The 23,868-nt window shown below is 36.3% G+C and overlaps 1 protein-coding gene across 1 annotated transcript in view; it reads right to left on the bottom strand.

The window, feature by feature from the left end:
• Positions 1-22,589, bottom strand: part of LOC101896878 (homeotic protein caudal) — a 59,805-nt gene extending 37,216 nt beyond the window's left edge. The window contains exon 1 of the mRNA XM_005182737.4: positions 20,843-22,589. Coding sequence (XP_005182794.1) covers positions 20,843-21,596 — 754 coding nt within the window. The 5' untranslated portion in view covers positions 21,597-22,589. The remainder of the gene's footprint in view (positions 1-20,842) is intronic.
• Between the last annotated feature and the right edge of the window lie 1,279 nt (positions 22,590-23,868).

The raw sequence follows: 23,868 nt of genomic DNA, 5'->3' as shown, positions 1-23,868 counted from the left end.
TTCAACCATTCAACAATTTGGTGAAACTATTGCTCCCATTGCTACCACGTAGTTGCACGTACTCTTTTGGTCACTTAAGTTGTATATCCCATGGAATTTATGCAGTCAGACTCATGAAATTAGAGAAAAGGGTGAACAAACTTACAGCCCTAGCCATTATAATGCCATTAAAATAGCTTCACGCATACACAGAGATTTAGACTATTTTCCGAGAGCCAAAATATAGGCCTTAAATTTACAATCAATTTTCTGCTTATTTGTTTACCGTATAAATACTCTGAATAACTCTACATTGCTACGATGGCAAAGAGCTCATATATTTCTCTGCAAAAAACCCCTTCCCCTGCCACTACCACCACCAAAAAGTAGTTCGAGCCAAAAATAAGTTAATCCCCTCATAAGATAATGTTTAGACATTACATGACACATATAATATTCACAGGCAGGCCCTCTAACTCTATATCTATCAAACTATGGTACCTCAACCTCAAACCAGCGATCAAAAATAAACAAAAAATACCAACATTGAAATGCAAGCTTTTCTTGTCACAACAATCAATTGATAATTTAATGAAAACCCCTTCTTTCGACTAATCAAAATCACAAAATCTCACTCTCGCTCGATGGCTCGTTCTGAAACTGAAAACCGATGACGAAAGTTCGACCAAGATTAATGCCAAAAAAATGGCTGAGTTTTTTTTGACAGGTTAGCACTGCAAGCAAAGCTACTTTTCCACTGATAAGCCAGACAGCCCGGCAGGCTAATATTTTCACTGGAAAGCTCGAAAATTAACCATCTAATGCCACATGTCAATTTTAATGACACATACAGATTTAAGGTGTCAATTTAAATAAAATTTATATGAGGCCATATCAAACCAAACCATATGGAGAGTAATATTTGATTTGGGTTCCCCCAAAAACCTAATCAGACACAATGTAGTTCTTGAGCAGAGTGGGAGGAGGTAGGGAGTCCTAGCTATCGCAAATGGGTATTTATTTCAACCATTACAGGGTTCTTTGTAATCGTAGAAAGCAGTTCAATTATTGTTAAGTCACTTTCGATAGGTACCATTTCGATAATTCCAAATGTCAATCAAATGGAGAGTTTCATGGAACTGCATTAGGGTTGCAACTCTTATCAAAAATTCTCAAAAATAGCACTCTTGGACTTATTGGAGGCCATGACAACAAATCAAACATGTTGATGACTTCTGGATACGACTCTCATTAACTGGAGAATACTGTTTAGAGAGGACCATTGACAGGTTCTCTATGCGGAGAAGGCCTTTAACAGGTCTCATATATGACAGGTTCTCTATGCGGAGAAGGCCTTTAACAGGTCTCATATACCGAGAAGACCTTTGATAGGCGTTCAATATGGAAAATACCTTTGACAAGACTTTGATAGGTCTCACATATGGAGAAAGCCTTTGGCGGATCTTCTATACGAAAAAGTCCTTTGGCAGGTCTTCTATGCAGAGAAGGCCTTTGGGAGAGAGAAGACCTCCGTCAAGCCTTTTATACGGAGAAACCCTTTGGAGGATCTTCTGTACGCAGTCGACCAAAGACAGGTCTTCTTTACATAGTCGGCTTAGACAGATAGACTTAGACCTGTAACTGCTGTTCTATGACGCTCTTCTGTGATTAGAAGACCTGCTACAGCTCTTCTGTGATTAGAAGACCTGCTACAGATCTTCTGTGAAGAGAAGACCTGCTACAGCTCTTCTGTGATTAGAAGACCTGCTACAGCTCTTCTGTGAAGAGAAGACCTGCTACAGCTCTTCTGTGAAGAGAAGACCTGCTACAGCTCTTCTGTGAAGAGAAGACCTCCTACAGCTCTTATGTGAAGAGAAGACCTGCTACAGCTCTTCTGTGAAGAGAAGATCTGTAACAGATCTTCTGTGAAGAGAAGACCTGTAACAGCTCTTCTGTGTAGAGAAGACCTGTAACAGCTCTTCTATGGATGAAAAGACCTTTAACACCTCTTCCATGGAGAGAAGAGAAGACCTGTAACAGCTCCTCTATGGAAAGAAGAGAAGACCTTTAACAGCTCTTCCATGGAGAGAAGAGAAGACCTGTAACAGCTCCTCTATGGAAAGAAGAGAAGACCTTTAACAGCTCTTCTATGGAGAGAAGAGAAGAGAAGACCTTTAACAGCTCTTCTATAGAGAGAACAGAAGACCTGTAACAGCTCTTCTGTGAAAAGAAGAGAAGACCTGTGACAGCTCTTCTATGGAGAGAAGAGAAGACCTGTGACAGATCTTCTATGGAGAGAAGAGAAGACCTGTGACAGCTCTTCTATGGAGAGAAGATAAGCCCAGTAACAGCTCTTCTATGGAGAAAAGAGAAGACCTGAAACAGGAGAGAAGAGAAAAATTAAGGAGAGAAGAGAAGAACTAAGGAGAGAAGAACTTTAAAAGCTCTTCTATGGAGGCAAAAGAAGACTTTTTAAGGATTTTTTTTGAGAAAAGACCTCTTCTATGAGGAGAAGGGATAAAACTTTAAAATGGTTATAACTCCTTATTGAGTTTTCGGCGTTTTTAGCTATTTGAAGGACTCTAATAGTATATCTATTTTATGGAGAGAAGAGACCTTCTACAGCTCTCGTCAATGCAGAGAAATACCTGTTGCAGTTCTCTTTTAAACAGGAAAGTATTTTCGGCAGTTCTTCTATGCAGAGAAGACTTCGTACAACTCTTTTATAGATATACAACCTTTACAAGAAACCCTTTCAAATCAAAACCTTCTTTCCTTTCCAAGTCTTCTAAAGCCAAACAAGAAATGAGTTTGGCAACCCTAGCAACTACAGTCGAACTCCATATTTCATTGCGTTTGTTGTTATTTCTCTCCTTAATGGTTACCTAGAATAATAGCCAACGACATTTGATGGACATTTCATTAAATGTTTTTACTTCATACCCTATCATATGTCCTTCCTCACATTCCATCTGTATTTGTGTAGTGTACGTCTGATAACACTCTTACCCCCACACACACACTCATACAACCTTAGACTAAACATCATGGCCTCAAATGCTCGTCAAATTCATATTTGATTTCAATATTCTATGGCAGATGCAATACCGAACATTTGAAATGGAGAATGTGTACAAAGTTGCGTATCGAAGAATATCGATTGTTATCTGAAAACTACAGAACACCGGTCCAACAACAATAACAGTGGCAGACATTGTGACACCCATGGGCACACACATGTGTGTTTAGGGTGTATTTGTTGTGGCTTTCGAACGTGTGCTTGTAGATTTGATGTCATTTAATGGATAAGTAGAGGTTTCTCTTGATATGTTAGCTCAAGGATTATGTTTTGCTCTGGGCCACCGTATACAAGAAATAGAAAAAAGAGTGGAAGATAAGGTGAGGCATACCTACAGTTTGCTATGGAAATATTTAGACAAAACTAAAATCGATGTAAATCGGTTCTACTGAATGAGACTGGTTTTCTCTCATTTTTGGCGAAGTTGAAACATATGAGATTCAAAGTTATTTAAGAGAGTATAATTAAAAACTTAAATTTTATTGATTCTTTGCCAGGATGCGAATCTATAGTTCTCAGAGTGCAACTGGTGGTGTGCTTACAACTATTCCCAGGAAACGTTAAAGTTAAGATAATTGCTTTGAATATCTGTGATTCAAGCATATTTTCCCTCTAAATTCTTTTTCTTAAATGTATTGACGTTGGGCGCCAAAAGTTCTTCAACAGCACTTGTGAAAACTCCAGCCAAATAAAAATACAAACATATTTTTTATCATTCTCCTCCCAAAATTAAAAGCAAACACACGTACGAATTCCAAATTTTAAAAACAACCATTGGGCGCCGATTCTTTTTTAGATAAAATTCCACAATCTCGTGCGTTAATTGAAATGTTTTTTTTTTTTTTTCTTTAAATTCCCGTTAAAACACCCAACAAAAAAATGTCCATGCCAATCAAGGGAATTTAAAATAAGGCAATGAATGATTGAAAGTCGTTGATTAGTCGAAAACAATTTTGGGTTTTTCCGAAGAACAAAAAAACACAGGAAAAAACAACCCAACAATCGAATAAAGAAATGATAAAATTACCGGGGCATTGTTAACAAAAATGGACTAAGTCACAATAATTTTTGATATTTTTCCCAAGTCTGATAATCATTATGTTCCAGAACCCGCAAAAATCTACTGGCATTGCAAATTTGTTTCGTTTTCATAAGGGAGAAAAAGGTATTTTATACATTCGTACACGTTCTGAAGCAGAGGATATATTAAAAGCTGATATATATCTTGGGCTGAATGTTGGAATTTAGTTGTCTTTGATTAGAAAATTAACAAATCGAAAATTGATTTTTTACCGATTAGGAAAAATCGAAAGATCGAAAAATCGAATTTTTTGTTAAAGGCCAAAATCGAAAAGTCGACGTTTGAATTTGACAAACTTAAAAGAGAAAGTAAAAATAGATTTAAGTTCGGCCGACCGGTTGGTTGGAAATTGTGGTAGAAACCTTAAAAAATCCGAAAATCTGAAGAGAACAGACCTAACAAGAACACCAAATGTAAAGATTCAGCTGATTTGGTAGGAAATGTTGGCATAAACCTTCAATATACCGAAAATATGGAGGTAGCGTTATATGGGACTATACCACTGTGTGACCTGTGGCATATATTTGTATGTGGAGAACAGACCTACAAAGTCAAGTTTCAGCAAATTTCGTTGGAAATTGTGGCAGAAACCTTAAAAATACCGAAAATCTGGAGGTGCAGTTATATGGGGCTACACCAATTAATGGACCTTTAGCGAATATTTTTTGTATGTAGAGAACAGACCTACCAAAGAACCCCAACCGTCAAGTTTCAGCTAATTTCGTTGGAAATTATGGCAGAAAACTTCAAAATACCGAAAACCGGGAGATGCCGTTATATGTGGCTTATACCAATTTGTGGTCCTGAATCGAACATTTCTCGCAAGGAGAGAACTGACCCATCTAGAACCCCAATTATCAAGTTTCAGCTAATTTGGTTGTAAATTGTGGCAGAAACCTTCAAAATACCGAAAATCGGGAGGTACAGTACCACTTTGTGGACCTGTGGCGTATATTTTTTGTATGTGGAGAACGGGCCTACTAAGAACACCAAACGTCAAGTTGGCAGAAACCTTCAAAATACCGAATATCTGGAGGTATACCGTCACACGCTGCCCGAATGTTGTTCTGCGGTATTTTAGCCCATTTCCGGCGAAACGCTTGCTTGAGGTGATCGACACTTTGGTATTTTTTAGTGCCAACGTTGCTTTCCAAAATACTCCAGACACAATAGTCCAACGGATTAGTATCCGGAGATTTTGGTGGCCATTGTGCGCTGGAAATGAAGTGAGGAACTTCATTTTGTAACCATTTTTGGTTAGCGCGTGCTGAGTGCGATGGTGCTGAGTCCTGTTGAAATGTCCAATGTCCTCGACCAAAATGTTTGCATGCCCAAGGCTTTAATACACCCTCCAGAATATTTTCGCGATAATATCCGACATTTATTCTGAAGCCACGGTTGATTAATACGAACGGAGAGAGACTATCGGCTGTTATGGCGGCCCACACCATCACCACGGCCGGCGCTTGAGTTCTGGAGGCCAGCCGAAGGTGCATATTTTCAACTGAACTCAAATGTTTTCTCATCGAAGAAAACCAAATTCGGTAGCTCACCATTTTCGGCCAAGCGAGCCAACTCTTTAGCTCTTTTGAGTCTATTTTCTTTCTGCTGCGGTGTAAGTTCTTGCATTTTTTGTGCAATTTCAATGGCTTTACCCCGAGCTCATTCTTCAACATTTATTCAGCTCACGAGCCATTTTTCGGCCACTACGACGTGGGTTTCGATCAAGTCGCTTTTTTACTTTTCGGACCATTTCTGCTGATGTTGCTGTTTTCTTCCATCCACTTCCTTGACGTCAGGCTACGCTACCACAATAACTTCATGAAGACGATAACTATCGATAAACCTGTCTCTCTTAGGTCGTTTTTTTATCGATTAAATTTGAAGTGTTAAATGGTTATCCTACTAGCCTTTCAAACAATAAAAATTCTATATTAAAAATTCTAATTTAAAAATGATGACTTAAGTCACTTTCCCAATGAACCACAAAATTCACCCTGTTGAAATTCCACCTTATCAGCAACGTCAACAATATAATAATACACTTAATAACATTTGAAGCTCAAAAAACAAAACATTTCTATTAAATAGTATTTTCATTTCCATTTAACTTTCACTCAACTCCGTAATGACAGTGAAGCCGTCAAAAGCCAAAATGTCAATCACTGCGTATTTGTGGCGTGGGCAAAAATTTATAGAGAAATTTGCATTGCAACAACAAAGTAACACAGAAACGTGATGAGCGTTATGTGCACGTTTATAAAATCAAAAATATATAAATATTTAAAATTATTTTTGTTTTTTTTTTACCACCAATAAATACATACACATATAAAATTTATGATGCATTTATTATTTTGATTATTTGGTTTACTTGGAATGGTAACGTATTGGAAATCATTTTCTTCCATAATAAAATCATAATATTTAATCGTTTAATAATACAATAAAGTAGTCGTGGCAATAATAATAAATTTGGAACGTTCAACAAAAACAATTTCAAACAAATCTAAATTTAAATCAAGTTTTTTTTTTTTTTAAATCGTTTTATGTATGTTTTGACTGGTGGGGGGTACTTTTGAAGTGACAATTAAGTTGTTTATTCATTTAAATAATATGGAGTTCAATGACTTGATTTGCAAACAAGAAAAAATAATCGTTTGCAAATCGAAATTCAATAGCACACACAGCAACTATAGAACCCTGGCAGTAGGTGATCATCTACATTAGTTGTCAAAACACTTACTGTAAAACGAATCATAGTGCGAAACATAAACAAAGAGTAAACAAAACATAAACAAATTTTTAAATGTAGTCTGCCTGGTTTAACACCATATTATCCCGCCATTAGATATATAAATATCCCTTGAAATGTAATAGTGCGTTTAAATGCAAAAAACTTTACCCGGATAAACCTCTATAGCACTGTGCGACAAATTTCAAGTTTTTTCAATAAATACGGAGAAAATCCAGCAGATTATGAAAGTAGAGCTAAAACAAGTAAAAAGCTATAAGTTCGGCCGGGCCGAACTATGAATACCCTCTACCACTTGGAACAAATTTGTCAATTTTCAATTTTTTTTTTACTACCGAATATAGCCTTTGTATTAGGGTCAATACGACGACGTGAACCTGCATCATCAAAATACCGAAACGTGAACCTGCACCGACAATTTTCTGTCATAGGCTTTGGTATACATTACCATCTTCAAATACCAAATTTGATGCAATTTCCGTAAATAATGTCGCTAAAATCATCCATCATCCGAAAATCGAGAAGTGCCGTTGTATGGTGGCTATACGAAGGCGTGGACCTGCATGGAATATTTTCTATCATAGGCTGTAGTATTCATTACGAACTTCAAATATCAAATTTGAAACATTTCCGGTGAATACTGCCGCTTAAATCACCAAAATACCGAAAATAAGGAGGTACCATTATATGGGGCCTATACCAAAAAGTGGTAATACATTGCCCATTTTCAATACCAAAAGTCCTGCAGACATAATATACATTTGAATAAAATTTTATGAACCTACTTCATTTCATTCGGAAGCCAGAGTGATTTCCACAGACGAATAGACGAGCAGACGAACGGACATCACTAAATCGACATAGATTTATTTTATGCTGATCAAGAATATATACACTTTGTGGGGTCCAAAATGTATATTTCGAGGTGTTAAAAACGGATTGACAAACTTAATATACCCTCCATACTATGGTAGAGGGCATAAAAAAATAAGACGTGTGTATCGGAAGGTAAGTTCTCCCTTCTTTCCCACATTTTTGGAAATTATTCAAATTAAGATCCCTCGGATTCCGTGCTTTTTGGGCATATAGTGTGGTCAGCAATATTGCGGGCAAAAATACGAGGAAAATTTTCGTGGGAAATTTTAACCCTCAAGCTTTTGGTCTTTGCTTTTAAAATACAGGGTGAAATAAAAAAATTGCAACAAAGTCAAATGCCATAATTTTTACATTTTTTTAACCTTTAATTGAATTCAAGGAAAAAATGTCGGAAATAACATCAAATTGTAGAATAAGCTTAGATTTGTTCGAATTGGTCACCTTTGGCAAGAATTATGGCCTTCAAACTGCCAATGAAACCGTCACACGCTGCTCTAATGTTGCTTTGTGGTATTTTGGCCCATTCCCGGCGAAGTGCTTGCTTGAGGCGATCGACACTTTGGTACTTTTTAGTACCAACCTTGCTCTCCAAAATACTCCAGACACAATAGTCCATCGGATTGGTATCCGGAGATTTTTGTGGCCATTGTGCGCTGGAAATGAAGCGAGGAACCTCATTTTGTAACCATTCTTGGGAGTCGCGTGCTGAGTCCTGTTGGAATGTTCAAGGTCTGTGGCCAAAATGTTTTCGTGATAACATTCGGTATTTATTTCGACGGCTGTTGTGGCGGCCCACACATAACCATGGCCGCCGGTTGAGTTCTGGTGGCCAACCGAAGGTGCACAGTTTCAGCTGACTTCTTTGGCAAGTAAACGCGATCATTTTGTTTGTTTACAAACTGCTGGACAACGAATGTTTTCTCATCGGAGACAACCAAATTCGGAAGTTCACCACTTTCGGCCAAGTGAAGCAACTCTTTAATTCTTTTGAGTCTATTTTCATTCTGTTGCAGGGTAAGTTCTTGCACTTTTTGGAATTTCAATGAGCTCATTTTAATCCGAATTAAGATTTGTATGTAAACGTTCTATAAGAATAATCACCTACTAAATTACATTTGTCTTTTTTCCACAGCTCAGTTATTATAATAATTATTTGCGATTTTTTGACAATATATCTACAGCCCTTAATTTTCCCCTGTGTTAACGATTTCCGCCAGCACCATTTCTATCAAAAAAAAAAACACATTCAAATATGTCATATTTGAAATGACATTAAGCAATCATAAAACAATCTGGCCATATAATAATTTGTTTTGTTTTCCAACAGCTTCAGCTGTTGTTTTGTTCCACCTTTCCTTATAAATGCATACATGCATACATACATACATATGTATGTTTTTATGGATAATGCGTTTAACCTAAAAGATAAACTCTCCACACATTCTCGTGGATACAAAAAAAAACAACAAACGGAGCTTCTAAGTATAACATTCATGAACAATTTATGCCACCGTAAAAAAGGTGTAAAAATTTATCGCGTTTGTTTTTTGTTTTTTGGTGGCTTACTTTTAAACAAAAACAACATTCACAGATGTATGTATGTAGAGGTGGCTACAAGTGCCAACATTCTAAATATCCAACTTCTTGTCCATACAATTCTTGTAAACTAGAATAGAATAGACACAAAAGCTTATCGCTGGAGCGCAAAATAATATGACAAGGTTTTTGTTTGTATTATCAGGGGAGAGGAGAGGAGATACATGAGCGTAGAGCGTAGGAGGTGGCAATGGAAAGGTATTGTGCGTTTACGCTAACTTTGCTTTCGTTCTAGCTAGCTGCTTAGCTGGAAAGCTACAGGTCCGGGTTAATTATTTAATAATATTTATTATTTGCTAATTGTAAAATAGTGCTAAGTAAAGGTTATATAAACAATTATAAAATAACACAAACATACACATAGTTTGAAAAACAGACAAATCTATTCGAAAATATTTAGATCTATTGGAAATTTTTCAGATTTAATGAATGTCCGTTAGCTAAATTTACATTTATTATTAAAAACAAGTAAAATACTGTATGTTTGGCAGGGCAGAACTTTGAATACCCTCCAACATTTCGGAAAGGATTTTTGGAATTTTCAAAAAAGTAAAATTCGTTAAAAATTCTGTTAAAATCTTAAAATATAAATAAATAAAATATATAGCCGTTATATTGGGGTGTAGAGGGCGCGATAAAAAAAACTGCAATAAAGTCAAACGCCATAACTTTTCCTTTTTTATTTTATTGAATGAAAGCAAAAAATGTCCGAAATAGCATCAAATTTTAGAATAAGTTTAGATTTGTTTGAATTGGTCACCTTTGGCATGACTAATGGTCTTCAAACGGCCAATAAAACCGTCACACGCTGCTCGAATGTTGCTCCGCGGTATTTTGGCTCATTTCCGGCGAAGCGCTTCCTTGAGGTGATAGACACTTTGGTACTTTTTTGTGCCAACCTCGCTTTCAAAACCACTCCAGACACAATAGTCCAACGGATTGGTATCCGGAGATTTTGGTGGCCATTGTGCGCTGGAAATGAAGCGAGGAACCTCATTTTGTAACCATTCTTGGGTGGCGCGTGCTGAGTCCTGTTAGAATGTCCAAGGCCTGCGGCCAAAATATTTGCGTGCCCAAGGCTTTAATACACCTTTCAGAATATTTTCGTGATAATATTCGGCATTTATTCTGATGCCGCGCTCGATTAATACGAGCGGATAGCGACCATCGGCTGTTCTGGTGGCCCACATCATCACCATGGCCGGCGCTTGAGTTCAGGTGGCCAACCAAAGGTGCACATTTTCAGCTGACCTCTTTGGCAAGTAAAAACGATCATTTTGTTTGTTTATAAACTGCTGGACAACGAATGTTTCCTCATCGGAGAAAACCAAATTCGGCAGTTCACCACTTTCGGCCAAGGAAGGCAACTCTTCAGCTCTTTTGAGTCTATTTTTATACCCTACACCACAAGGTGGTCAGGGTATTATGTCTTTGTGCATTTGTTTGTAACAGACAAAAGGAAACGAGATAGACCCATAGTTAGTTTTGATGACCTGCATAGAATCACATTCTGAGTCGATTTATGCATGTCCGTCCGTCCGTCTGTCCATGTATTTTTGTAAACAAAGTACAGTTCGCATTTATTGCCCGATCCAGATGAAATTTTGCAAACAACATTTGTTTGGCCCAAGGACGAACCCTATTGAAATTGGAGATAATCGGTAAAAATTTAGATATAGCTCCCATATATATCTTCGTCCGATTTGCCTTTTATTGTGCACCAAACGTGTAATATCAGTCCGAATAATATGGAATTTTGCACATACAACCAAATTAGGCCTGAAAATAAGTATGCCAAATTTGATCGAAATCGGTTCAGATATAGCTATAGCTCCCATATATATTGATCATCCGATTTTTTATTTTTGTCAGCCGCAGCCGTAATATGCACTCTATAACAACAATATTTGGGGAAATTTATCAAATACAGCTCAGAAATATATTTGCAAAATTCTATCGAGATCGGTTCAGATTTGGATATATCTCCCATACATAAATTCGTCCGATTTACCTTGGATTGTGCACCAAACGTCTAATATTTGTCCAAATGGGATGGAATTTGGCACTTACGACCGAATTGAGTCTAGAAGCTAGTATGTCAAATTTGGTGAAGATCGGTTCAGATATAGCTACAGCTCCCATATATACTGTCCATCCGATTTGTTATATTTGTTACCCACAGCCGTAATATGCACTCCGTAACAACGATATTCAGGGAAATATATCAAATACAGCTCAGAAATATCTTTGCCAAATTTTATCGAGATCGGTTCAGATTTGGATATAGCTCCCATATATAACTTCGTCCGATTTACTTTTTATTGTGCACCAAACGTCTAATATTTGTTCAACTGGGATGAAATTTGGCACTTACGATCGAATTGAGTCTAGAAGCTAGTATGTCAAATTTGGTGAAGATCGGTTCAGATATAGCTATACCTCCCATATATACTGTTCATCCGATTTGTTATATTTGTTACCCACAGCCGTAATATGCACTTCGTAACAACGATATTCAGGGAAATATATCAAATACAGCTCAGAAATATCTTTGCCAAATGTTATCGAGATCGGTTCCAATTCGGATATAGCTCCCATATATATCTTTATCCGATTTCAAATTAATTGTGCACCAAATGGGCAATACAAGTCCGAATTTAAAAGATACAAATGCTTCGGCATATTTAGTCCTTTGAACTTTAAATTATAATTATAAGCATAGCGTGTATGATTGAATTCTCCCATAAAAAGTTTTAAGTGTTATGTGGAGCTCAACTAAATTAGCAAAGTGGTGTAGGGTATCATAAAGTCGGCCCCGCTTTCTTTACTGGTTTTCTGTTGCGGTGTAAGTTCTTGCACTTTTTGCAATTTCAATGGCTTTACCCCGAGCTCATTTTTCAATATTTACCGAATGGAATATTGTGATATGTTCAGCTCACGAGGAATTTTTCGTCCACTGCAACGTGGGTTTCGATCAAGTCTCTTCTTTACTTTTCGATCCATTTCTGCTGATGTTGCTGTTTTCTTCCGAAAACTTACAAAAAATACGACTTTAACCCTAAAATGTGTTTTTAGTACATAAGAATTCCTGAATATGAATTCCATATGAATATTTAAAAACAACGGACCAAAAAACACCTCTTTCTCGGCTCTCTTAAGGGTTAAAATATTTACGAAAATATTCCTCAAATTTTTATCGGAAATATTGCCGAAGACACTATATACCTAAAATGCACGGATTCCGAGGAATCTTAAACCTAAAATTTCCAAAATTTTAGAAGAGTGGGGAACTTGCCCTCTCTATTTTGCTTACTTATTAATGTTAACTTTCAAAACGCCGATATTCGTATCTTCTTTTTACAACTCAACTTTCATAATCTGCTGGATTTTACCCGTAATTATTGAAAAAATGCATTTTGTCTCATAGTTTTATTTTTCAACTTCAGTGTTTTCGTATTAACCATTTCCCTACATAATGTTTGGCTATTTTTTCGATTATCGCGTCTTTGTATACATAATTCTTCAAACGTACTTTTAAAACTTCTATATACCGATCCATTATTCGGATAACAAAGGCCTAAAAAAACAAATCGAACCAACATTTCCATTTGCAAAATAAACTGTCGAGTAGATTGAAGATATCCCTTGATGTTGTTCTTGTTTTCGCGCCTTCAATTTGCCGTCGATAACAAAACCCGATTAACCCTAGATGAGACCATAAAACATTTTATTTCAATTTTTGCGCGATTAGATTATAAAATTCCCCCCAAAAAAAAACAGAGTAGAGAAAACTTGAAACCAATAGCACCGTCACCAAGCCAGCCAGACTAAGAAAGGAATTATTTTTGTTGTTTTTTTTTTTCACGGCGGACAACAACAACACAATAAAAATATACATTACGTTCCTCATACTGCTGTTATTGTTCAAAAAAAAAATATCGATTCTTATTTTGAGAGCGTTTTTGTTCCAGTGCCGTGTTATCTGCTCTGTCGCTGCTCCAAAGTGATTCTTTCTAAAAAATGTCATATCAAGAATAGAAACGGTCTACATATTTTCCAGGCTAAACATGTATAAGGAGGGTTGATATTCATTTTTTTTTTTTTTGTGTTTTTTTTTTTTATTTCGTGATAGAATTTTTCAAGTACTTTGTTTATTGGCCAATAAAATTTCCAATTTATTTTGTTCATCCAATAAAAACGAAAATAGCGACATACGGTTTGTTTTTTGGCTTTCCGCTTCAATTGAATTTTCTTCATTTATGAGTCTTAATGGGTCCATAAGGGGGTTGTAGAGCAATTGCCTTTGAAGAGGTGTGGGGGCGTGGTTGGCCATAAAAAAAGAAATCTTTTCAATAATTAAGGGTTATTAAGTTAAGGGTTATTAAGATCAATGTGTGCAGAGAGAGGGTATTGTGAGTTTGCTGTAAGCCAAAGGTTTGTAAGGTTGAAGCATAGACACTTTTAAATATTATTGCATCTTGTGGTTGCAAAATTGTCCGGCTTAATCATTTTATTGTTGTTTTTTATAAAAACGATCTCGGAAAGAGGGGAGTCAATGTCTGCAGATCACACAGCCTAGTAGTGGGTATCAGTGATGACTTATTACACCGGGAAACATAATCAATAATTACAGGAAAACCTCGTTAGATTATAAAAAAAAATAGAGCCAAAAATAGAAGATACGGGTGCCGGCATTTTGAAGTCTTAAATAGCAAGGTAACCTAAATAGAGGAGACATGTTCCCCCTCCACAATGTTTTTTGAAATTTTCGAATGATGATTCCTTGGAATCCTTGCATTTTAGGTGTATCAGCAATGTTACTGATAACTATACACGGATTATTTCGGTAGAAAACTTTAACCCTCAGGCGAGTAACCAAAGTGGTCTTTTTGGTCCATTTTTGGAAATATGATTAAAAACTCGCGTTAAACGGCATCGTAGCAAGTCAAAATATTCTACAAAATTATTTGCCATAAAATTCTACTATAGGTCCTAGAAGACATCAAAAGTCTAAATCTTAGCTAAACGCCAGGAATTCATAAATATTAAGGACACCTTTTAAGGTTAAATCAGTACTTCATGTGAGTTTATGCAAAATTCTTCTATATATCATCATTTTGGCAGAATAACGTCAAAGACAAAAATATTCTTCACAAAACTTCACTATAAGACACCAAAGATAATACAGGGTCTGCAACAAAGTCAAACGCTATATTTTTTAAAATTTTTTAAAATATTTTTGAATGAAAGCGAAAAATGTCGGAAATAGCATTAAATTTTAAAATAACTTCAGATTTGTTCGAATTGGTCATCTTTGTCACGAATTGTGGCCTTCAAACGGCCAATGAAACCGTTACACGCTAGCGAATGTTGCTCTGCGGTATTTTGGTCCATTCTCGGCGAAGCGTTGCTTGAGGTGATCGACACTTTGGTATTTTTTAGTGCCAACCTTGCTTTCCCAAAATACTCTAGACACAATAATCCTACGGATTGGTATCCGGAAATTTTTTGTGGCGATTTTGCGCTGGAAATGAAGCAAGAAACCTCATTTTGTAACGATTCTTGGGTGGCGCGTGCTGAGTGCGATGGTGCTGAGTCCTGTGGGAAAGTTCAAGGTCTGCGGCCAAAACGTCTGCGTGCCCAAGGCTTTAATACACCCTCCAGAATATTTTCGCGATAATATTCGGCATTTATTCTGATGCCACGGTCGATTAATACGAGCGGATAACGACCATCGGCTGTTATGGCGGCCCACACCATCACCATGGCCGGCCCTTGAGTTGTGGTGGCCAACCGAAGGTGCACATTTTCCGCTGACCTCTTTGGCAAGTAAACACGATGATTTTGTTTGTTTACAAACTGCTGGACAACGAATATTTTCTCATCAGAGAAAACCAAATTCGGCCAAGCGAAGCAACTCTTTAGCTCTTTGGAGTCTATTTTCTTTCAGTTGCGGTGTAAGGGCTTGCACTTTTTGGAATGGCTTTACCCCAAACTCATTTTTAAATATTTGCTGAATGGAATATTGCGATGTGCTAAGCTCACGAGCCATTTTTTCGACCACTGCGACGCGGGTTTCGATCAAGTTGCTTCTTTACTTTGCGAATCATTTCTGCTGATGTTGCTTTTTTCTTCCGTCCACATCCTTGACGTCGGGCTGCGCTACCAGTATCACGGTAACGTGCGATGGTACGAGACACAAAAGATTTTTTCGTATTTAAATTCTGGGGTGCTCTAACGATAGCCACTTTTGGTTTTCCAGCCAAATATAAAGAAATCACACTATCACGCTTGAACTCCATCACGAATCCCTTTTTTTCTGGAAAATTTTCACCAAAATGCTTTAGTACGCTTGTAAAAAATATAATGAGCTGTCACTTGAATAGTTTAAACAGCTACCGGACGAGTGGCTTAGAAATGACAGCAGTCTGAAGTTGGTTGCAGTTTTTTCATCTCACCCAGTATTTTGCAATGCTAAGCAATTTCCACATCAAAAAATAAGTTTTTAGAAAATTCTACCCTTTAATCCCTTCCATGCCATTGGAATTTCAAATATTTCCGCCATTTGAATAAAAGGTTTTTTTTTAAAACCAGAATCCCCCATCTGTCCAGGATAATTTATATCCTTTGATTTAAAACCAAAACCACAATATATTAAATTTATTATTTATAAGCCATTTAATAGTTTCTACTCGTGCCTAAACGCACTTAAAGCTTAAAAATCTTTCCCTTTGGCTTGATGTGTGAATGTGCCTTAAGAAATGTTTATGTGTTCTTGGGGTTTTGACATATCTATGCATGTATGTTTGTTGACGATAACCCAAATGATTTATGATCCAAAACATATAAAAAACAAACAATTTGAGTTGATTTTTCCCCCCGTCCGTTGTGGATTTCTCAATGAAATCCCCAACGACCATAAACATAATCAAAATCAATACTCTCAATGAGCAAGAGGAACAAAAAAACACACTAAGATGTTATAAAAATTAAAGACGACTAATTTTTGGAATACTAATAAATAAATCATTCATGGTGTATCCAATGAGGGAGTTGAGGGGAGCCAACTATACGTCAACACCAGCGAAATGACAGTTTGGTTGGTTTTATTTCTGTTCTCCTTCCCTCTCTGTGAACTAAAAAAATCAAACTTCAAATTAATGATTGATTTCGTTTTTGTTTTGGTTCCCTGGCACCTTTTCTTAAAGATGTGTGTTCCCACTTCTTCTCTGTTCCCTGAGTTGCTTCACTAAATGTCTGCTTGTGTTTTCTGCTTGTGTCAATGTTTATTTGTGGCTATTGTTGTTGTTGCAGTTGTTTTTATCTCTCGAAAAAGACAAAAAATTACGTTTGTTGTTGTTGCTTACAGTTTTTGTATAATTTCTTCTTCAATTTATGAACCCCATTCGATTTAAATGTAAACTTAGTCACCCATCTACCTGGTATGTCAAACACACATACCATTTATTTTTTGTTGTATATGAGTGTGTGTGTGTGTGTGTACAGATGTGTGTATATTGCGGTATGTATGTTTGTTATGTGGTTATTCCATTAAGTCCATAAAATCTTTGGGATTGCAATTAACATTTATTGCCCTGGCATTATGTTTAATCCAAGTGGTCAATATTATGATGGCATGTGAATGAATGAGAGAATGAGAGACCGGGCGAGAGGTTTGATGAAATTTAAATCACAACAATACCAACAACATTTTGTCAATAGGTAACCTAATATTTATGATTTTAATTTGGAGAAAATTGTAAAAATTATGATTTTTATTTATATAATTTTTCAATGACAGCAAGCGTAATTAAAACGGATCTATATGAAATTTTTGCCACTCCTTCGGTATTACCTAAAAATAATGTTTTTCGAATCTAAATACAAAATTTAAGTTTCATCGTCAAGTTTTAATCGAAATGAAATTTCGGATTTTAATTGAAAAATATTAGTTATAAGCTTCAATTTTTCCACATAAAGAAAAGTGACGTTTTAAAAATGGCAACAGAGGATAAAATTGACTTTTACGTAGTCCAAAATAACATTTCTTTCCGACAAAGTAGACTAACTGAAGTTATGCGTTAAAATCAATTCGTTTCGTTTGAATGATTAAAAAATTCTTTACTGGGTACGCCTTCCAACTTCCATCGAATTCTAGCACAACCCTTTCACAGGGAGAAGGTCTAAGGCCAAATTCCATACTATAAGATTTCAATGGCTTTAAAATTGCGTCAGGGTATGAGATGTCTAATTTTGTACTTATTAAAATCAAACAAATAATATTCAGAATTTTCAGTTGTTCTTCTTGTACAAGATGAGGATTTCATCATATTTTGTGATATTTTCGAAATTCGGCCAGTAGATTCTTTGTGTAGAATTTTGGAAATGCAATACTTCGTGTTGGGCTTTCACCCACCTTACATATAAGCCTGAACATTTTGAAATACTTTTGTGGGTATGCGAAGTCTTTTTAATTTAATGCAGATAGGCATTCCTCCCACAATTCCCTGTTCGCAGATGAGAGGAAGATATAGCTTCTTTTTCTCATCCACAAATCAAGGATTTACACCTATTGCAGGTTTAATTCAAAACATTCTATTTAAAAACCGGGAATTTTTAATTCGAATTATTTTATTTGAAATTCAAATTATTCCATTAGTAAATCGAATAAATTTATTTGAAATTCGAAACAAAAAAATCGGAAAAATGTTAAACATCCTTACAGAAATTAAAAGAAAGAACCATAGAAGAGAGAGAGAAACAATTTTTTGCAGGCATTGAGATCTATCATTATTGATCAGGATATGATTGATATTAGCTTTGTTCGGCCATCTGCAAGAATCTACCATTTTTACAACCATTTACTGTCCCCGTACCAAAAAAAGTTAAAATTTGTAAAAACAGTAAAAATGTAAAAGTAAATTTGGCTGGGCTGAACCTTTCCGAGTATGGGGCATGGGGCTACAAAAAAAATCTCAACTAATATAGACTATGTTCTGATATCGGCAAAATCTTTTACGAACTATCAAACGATTTTAACAAAATCATAAAAATGCCGAATATCCGGAGATCAATACAAACTCTAAATACAAATACCATTCCGAATACCATCCAGAAATTTGGCTAATATCATCAAAATATCGGGAGATACCATTATCCTTTGTATCGGAAAACGTTGATCTTATCCCCACTTCCATAAAAAAATGTGGTTAAAATCATCAAAAATCCGAAAATTGTGGGGTACCGTTATTTGGGGCCTATACTTAAACGTTGACCTATATATTTTTAATATTTAGGGGTACTACAAACGTCTGAGCCCAATTTCATTCGTTCGTCTTAAATGTTGTGACCTCTATACTGCTTTTAGCAGATAGCGACTTAGAATTGTATGCTTATCGGGAATTTAGATAATTTAAGGTGTTTCCGACGATTACTTAATATACCCTCCATTTTTGGTGGAGGCTAAAATAAGAAAAAATAGCGATTTAAAAATATTTTGGAGTAAACAAAAAAGACATTATTGTCAAGGTAATTAGAATTAACTGATATATCAATATAGAACGGTTGGCAGAAAACAATAAAATTTTCGTAGGTTCCAGTTCCCTCACTTCCTGGGTATAGTAGTTCTCTTAAAGTGGTTTTATATATATAGACAATTAAAAAAGAGTCCATCAATTTGAAAGAACTTGACAAGTTAAAAAAATTGGAAAAAATACCATACGCTGTAGTACCGATTCCAAACTTCAAATACGAAATTTTAAACAATTCCGGAGAATAATATCGCTAATATCATCAAACTACCGAATATAGGGAGGTACCGTTATATGGGGTATAAACGAAGACTTGAGCCTGCATAAGTAATTTTCTGTCATAAGCTATAGTATTCATTGCGAACTTTAAATATCAAATTTTCAACAATTCCGTTGAATAATTTTGCCAATATCATCAAAATACCACATATTGGGAGGTACCGTTGGCCTATACCAAGTCGGACATAGTTTGAAATGCTCATTAAGATCTTCAAATACGAAATTTGAAACAATACCGGTCTATAATGTCGCTAAAATCATCAAAATACCGAATATTCACTTTAAATATCAAATTTTCAACAATTCCGTTGAATAATTTTGCCAATATCATCAAAATACCACATATTGGGAGGTACCGTTGGCCTATACCAAGTCGGACATAGTTTGAAATGCTCATTAAGATCTTCAAATACGAAATTTGAAACAATTCCGGTCTATAATGTCGCTAAAAGCATCAAAATACCGAATATTGGGAGGTACCGTTGTATGGGGTATATACGAAGACGTGGACCTGCTTACGCAATTTTTTGACATAGGCTGTAGTACAGATTAATATATTCAAATATAAATTTGAATCAATTCCGCTCTATAAAATCTATGATACCATTAAAATGTCGAAAATTCAGATGTACCGTTATATGGGGGTTATACGAAAACGTGGACCGACATGGCCCATCAACGAACTTAACCTGCCTACTGGCAAAATAAACATGTGTGCATTAAACATTTTAGCCTGCTATCTCAATTATTTCGAGTTACAGTACATCGAGGAGTTACAAACGGAGTGACAAAGTTAATATACCATCCACAGTTCGGTGGAGGATATAAAAAGGGAGGAAACACAGCGTGTATATTATTGCCTGACATGTTAAGTTTCTTAATTTTCAGTTTCAATATTTTATGGTTAAGGTAGTTCTCTCAGAGAGCATTTAAAAACATTCTGCTCTTCCCATCATTAAAAGTTATGCGAACAAAGCTAATAAATTTTAAACCCAATACAAAAGTCAGGGGAATCGAGTTAATGTAATAATTATTCAAATGGAAAAATTTGTCTTTGAGACGTAGGCGCCTCAAAAATTCCAAAAGTTGTTGGCAAAATATCATTGACAAATTTATATTTTTTGTTTATTTTCTGCTCCTTTGATCAGCAATATTTTCATCGTATCGTAATGTCAAAAATGTTTGGCTACTATTGTATTAAAAATGCTAGACACTGACGAAAATAATCTAACTAGCGTGTATAGGAAAGTAAAATACAATCCTGATTTTAGACAATTTTTTTTGTGGAAACGCCAACTAACTTGCGGAAAGGAGTCTTAAGGCTAATTTACACCGAACATGAGTCAATAAAACACATTATTTAGATTGTCAATTCCTTCGATAATAAATATCACACCTACGAGTAACGTGTAAGGAAGTCAATGTAAAGGTTTTAGTATTGTCATGAGAGGAGTTGCTATTCCCCATCCTGCGGGCATTGACAAAAAAAACTGCCCAGTTTAAACGGTGGCATACTTTGAAAAAGAAATTCAAAACAAGAATCTCATAAAATGCAAAATGTAACAACTAATAATTTTGAAAATAATAAATTTAAAAAATTATTCTTTTTTTTTTTGCTATAAAATTCAAACTCAATATTTGCAAAAGAATGCTGTTTCCAAACTCACCAGGTGCTGGCTGGGCCGGATATGTGGGTTTCTTCATCCAATCGTAGTACTGATGCGATTTTACCGGTGACGAACGATTGTTGTTGTTGTGATTTATGGTATTGTTGTTGTTATTATTGGCCGTCGATGGACTATGGTTATTATTCAAATGATGGGCTATGTGATTCGGCGATGATGATGAGGCTGGGGCTCCCGGACTGGATATTTCACTGCCACTAACGGTAATGGGCGGTGATGGCAATCCCTCGGTGATGTGATGATGAGCCTGTTGCTGGGCCTGCTGCTGTTGCTGTTGTTGCTGCTGCGGATGCTGGACATCGCCAATGCTGCTAACGGTCTCGTTCAATTGTGTCGTACTGCCAGACGCTGGACCTGCCGATGTTGTACTACTGGCACTGGCCGACGATGATGATGGTGTTGCACCGCCACCAACGACGGTACCATTTAGGAGCTGTTGATGTTGTTGGCTCAACAATTGGGAATTTTGTGAGAAATTCTCCGCCGACGAAGGGGAATGCCAATCCGAGGCGGCGGCCGCAGCAGCATTTGTGGCCGAATGATACATGGCATGAGGATTATAGTACATTTGATGATGGGCCGCAGCGGCATGTGTTGAATCCATATCGCTCAGATATTGATGATTGGGTGGCGTGTGATGATAATTGGCCGTCCATTGCCAGGGTTGTCCGGCGGAGTAGGCCAAATTGGCGCTGTGTTTTTGCGTATAGGGTAGGGTGTTGTAGAAGGAAACCATGGTGGTGATGGCGGTGTGGGTCACGCGGCTTGTTTTTCGAAGAAGAAGAAAATTTTGAGGTTAGAAATAGATTGTCACTGGGATGATTGGTGGCGAAGAACACTTGGTGTTTGGTATTATTTTATAATTTTTGTGGTTGTTGTTTGTTTTTTTTTTTTTTATTATTTACAATGTTTTACATTTTTTTCATTTTTCATTTGCAATAATTTCTATTTCTGTAACACTCAATTGTTTTTCATTTCTCCCTTTCGTCGTTTTTTTTTATTTTTCTTGTCTTGCACGCGTTGTTGTCTTGGTTTTGTTGCAAAATCTTTTAATGCTCTCTTCGTTTATTTTTTGTTATTATTGGATATTCTTCTTTGGGGGGATTTAAAGCCCGTTATTTGTCAATTTCTTTTTTGTTTATTAATTATTTGTCAGCTGTCATTCAATGACAGTTCACTAAACCTTGATTACTCTGTGAGCTATTGTCACAACACTTTGTTTGCCACTCTCCTTCTCTTAATGAGGAACTTCAACTTATGCTCAATTGAGAAAATGTTGATGTGTGAGCGTCGGAGTATTTGATTGATTGATTTATCGATTTATGCAAAATCGAGATATGAGACAATCCACTTTAATTATGAGATAATCCAAAAATGTTTTAACTGCTGTTTGTTGTTCTACTTTTCCACACAAATCGCTGTTGTTTTATTCTTTTTTGTTTTAATTAATAATTGCAATAATTTATTGCTAATTAGCTATATTGTAAATCTTCTTGTTGTTGTAGTTTTTTTTTTCGGTTAATTGTTGTATTATTAATTTTTATATTTTTATAATTTAACCGCCGTAAAATCTGCGTTGCGTTGATGTGATGAGAGGTTTTAAAGAAATAAAACTTTCTTTTGCCGTCGTTCTTGTCGTGGCTTGTCGGTCGTATGCCTTCACTTGTTTGCGTATCATAAAATACTGAATTGCTTGTGGCAGCACACGAACTAAACTGTGGCCTATCTGAGTTGGCTCGCTGGCAGTTAGATTTTGGCACTGTGTGTGAGTGATAGGGAAGAAAAGCCGATAAGCATTCAACTGCCGAACTTGCGTTTGAACCGTCTTCACCAACACGCTTGCACACACACACGCTTCGAAATGGTGGTAGTCGTTTGCGTCGTGCCGGTGGTGATAAAACCTCGTAAAATAAACCAAGCCAAATAGCAGGGCAATACAATTACAGCAACATCAATGGAACAGCGAGCGTTTGTTTTCCACCACCAAGCAAAACAACATGACAGGTAGAATTCTATCTCTTTCACTCGTGTACATCATATTCTCCCTCTCTTTCTTGCTCTAAGGCAATGGCATTTGTTTGGGGAGCTATTATCATCCAAAACACGCCCCTAACTTTGTCTCATATGCTAACAGCAAAATTCAAGATGGCCTTTGTTAATGGGGCGGCGTTTTTCTGTCTCTTTCTTGCATGTTAAGCAACTACTTCTTTTCCATCAAAAAGGAAATTATTAAAACTCCACCCCTTTTTTGGGGGAGAGTGTGGGGGTCGTTTTTAACAATGAACTTTTCAAGTCGCACACAATTCATGCCAGTAACTTTTTGACGTATTAGCCGTCATGGCGTTTGTTAACAATTTCGTTGCAGCAAACAACTAAAAATTACTGGATACCCACCTAGGTGCTCACCTCTTCTCTCTCCGTTTTTGGATATTTTTCAAACAAATGCAAAACCAATTGGCATTGTTTCATGATAACTTTTCCAAAAGCTTCACTTACAGAAGGGTTGATGGTATTAAAGGTTTGTTTTATCGTTTGTAACACCCACAGGCTCTTGGAACCGAAGTAACTATTTCAAGCCGGAATGAAGGTGCAGATACATTGAAGGTTTTTTACTGGCTCCTCCTTTGTTTTAGGTTGACTTAGTTCTACTTCAGGCTATAATCTATACTTGTTCACCCTAGGCTCTTGATGACTTAAGCCAGTAAGAAAACCTATCGACACCTTAAGAAAAATATGTAAGTCTTATGAAATGGGGAATTGCGCAGCATAACAAGACTTTAAATTATGACGAGAATATTAAAAAAGGAACGGAAAAGACGTTCTAAAAAATTACCTCGGGAGCAGTTTACATAAAAGTTTTCTGCTAATCATTGCGTTGTACACATGGGATAAGTGTACCAGTAGTCGGCACTTTTAGGATTTTTTTTTGTCTTTAATCTTTCACAGAATTGAAATTCCGTTTAGTTTTCAAAATAATAAGCAAAATTTGAATCACTTTGAATTACATT

The sequence above is a fragment of the Musca domestica genome, unplaced genomic scaffold (genome assembly GCF_030504385.1).
Source record: "Musca domestica strain aabys unplaced genomic scaffold, Musca_domestica.polishedcontigs.V.1.1 3, whole genome shotgun sequence".
NCBI lineage: Eukaryota > Metazoa > Arthropoda > Insecta > Diptera > Muscidae > Musca > Musca domestica.
This window is presented reverse-complemented; position numbering and strand designations above follow the sequence as displayed.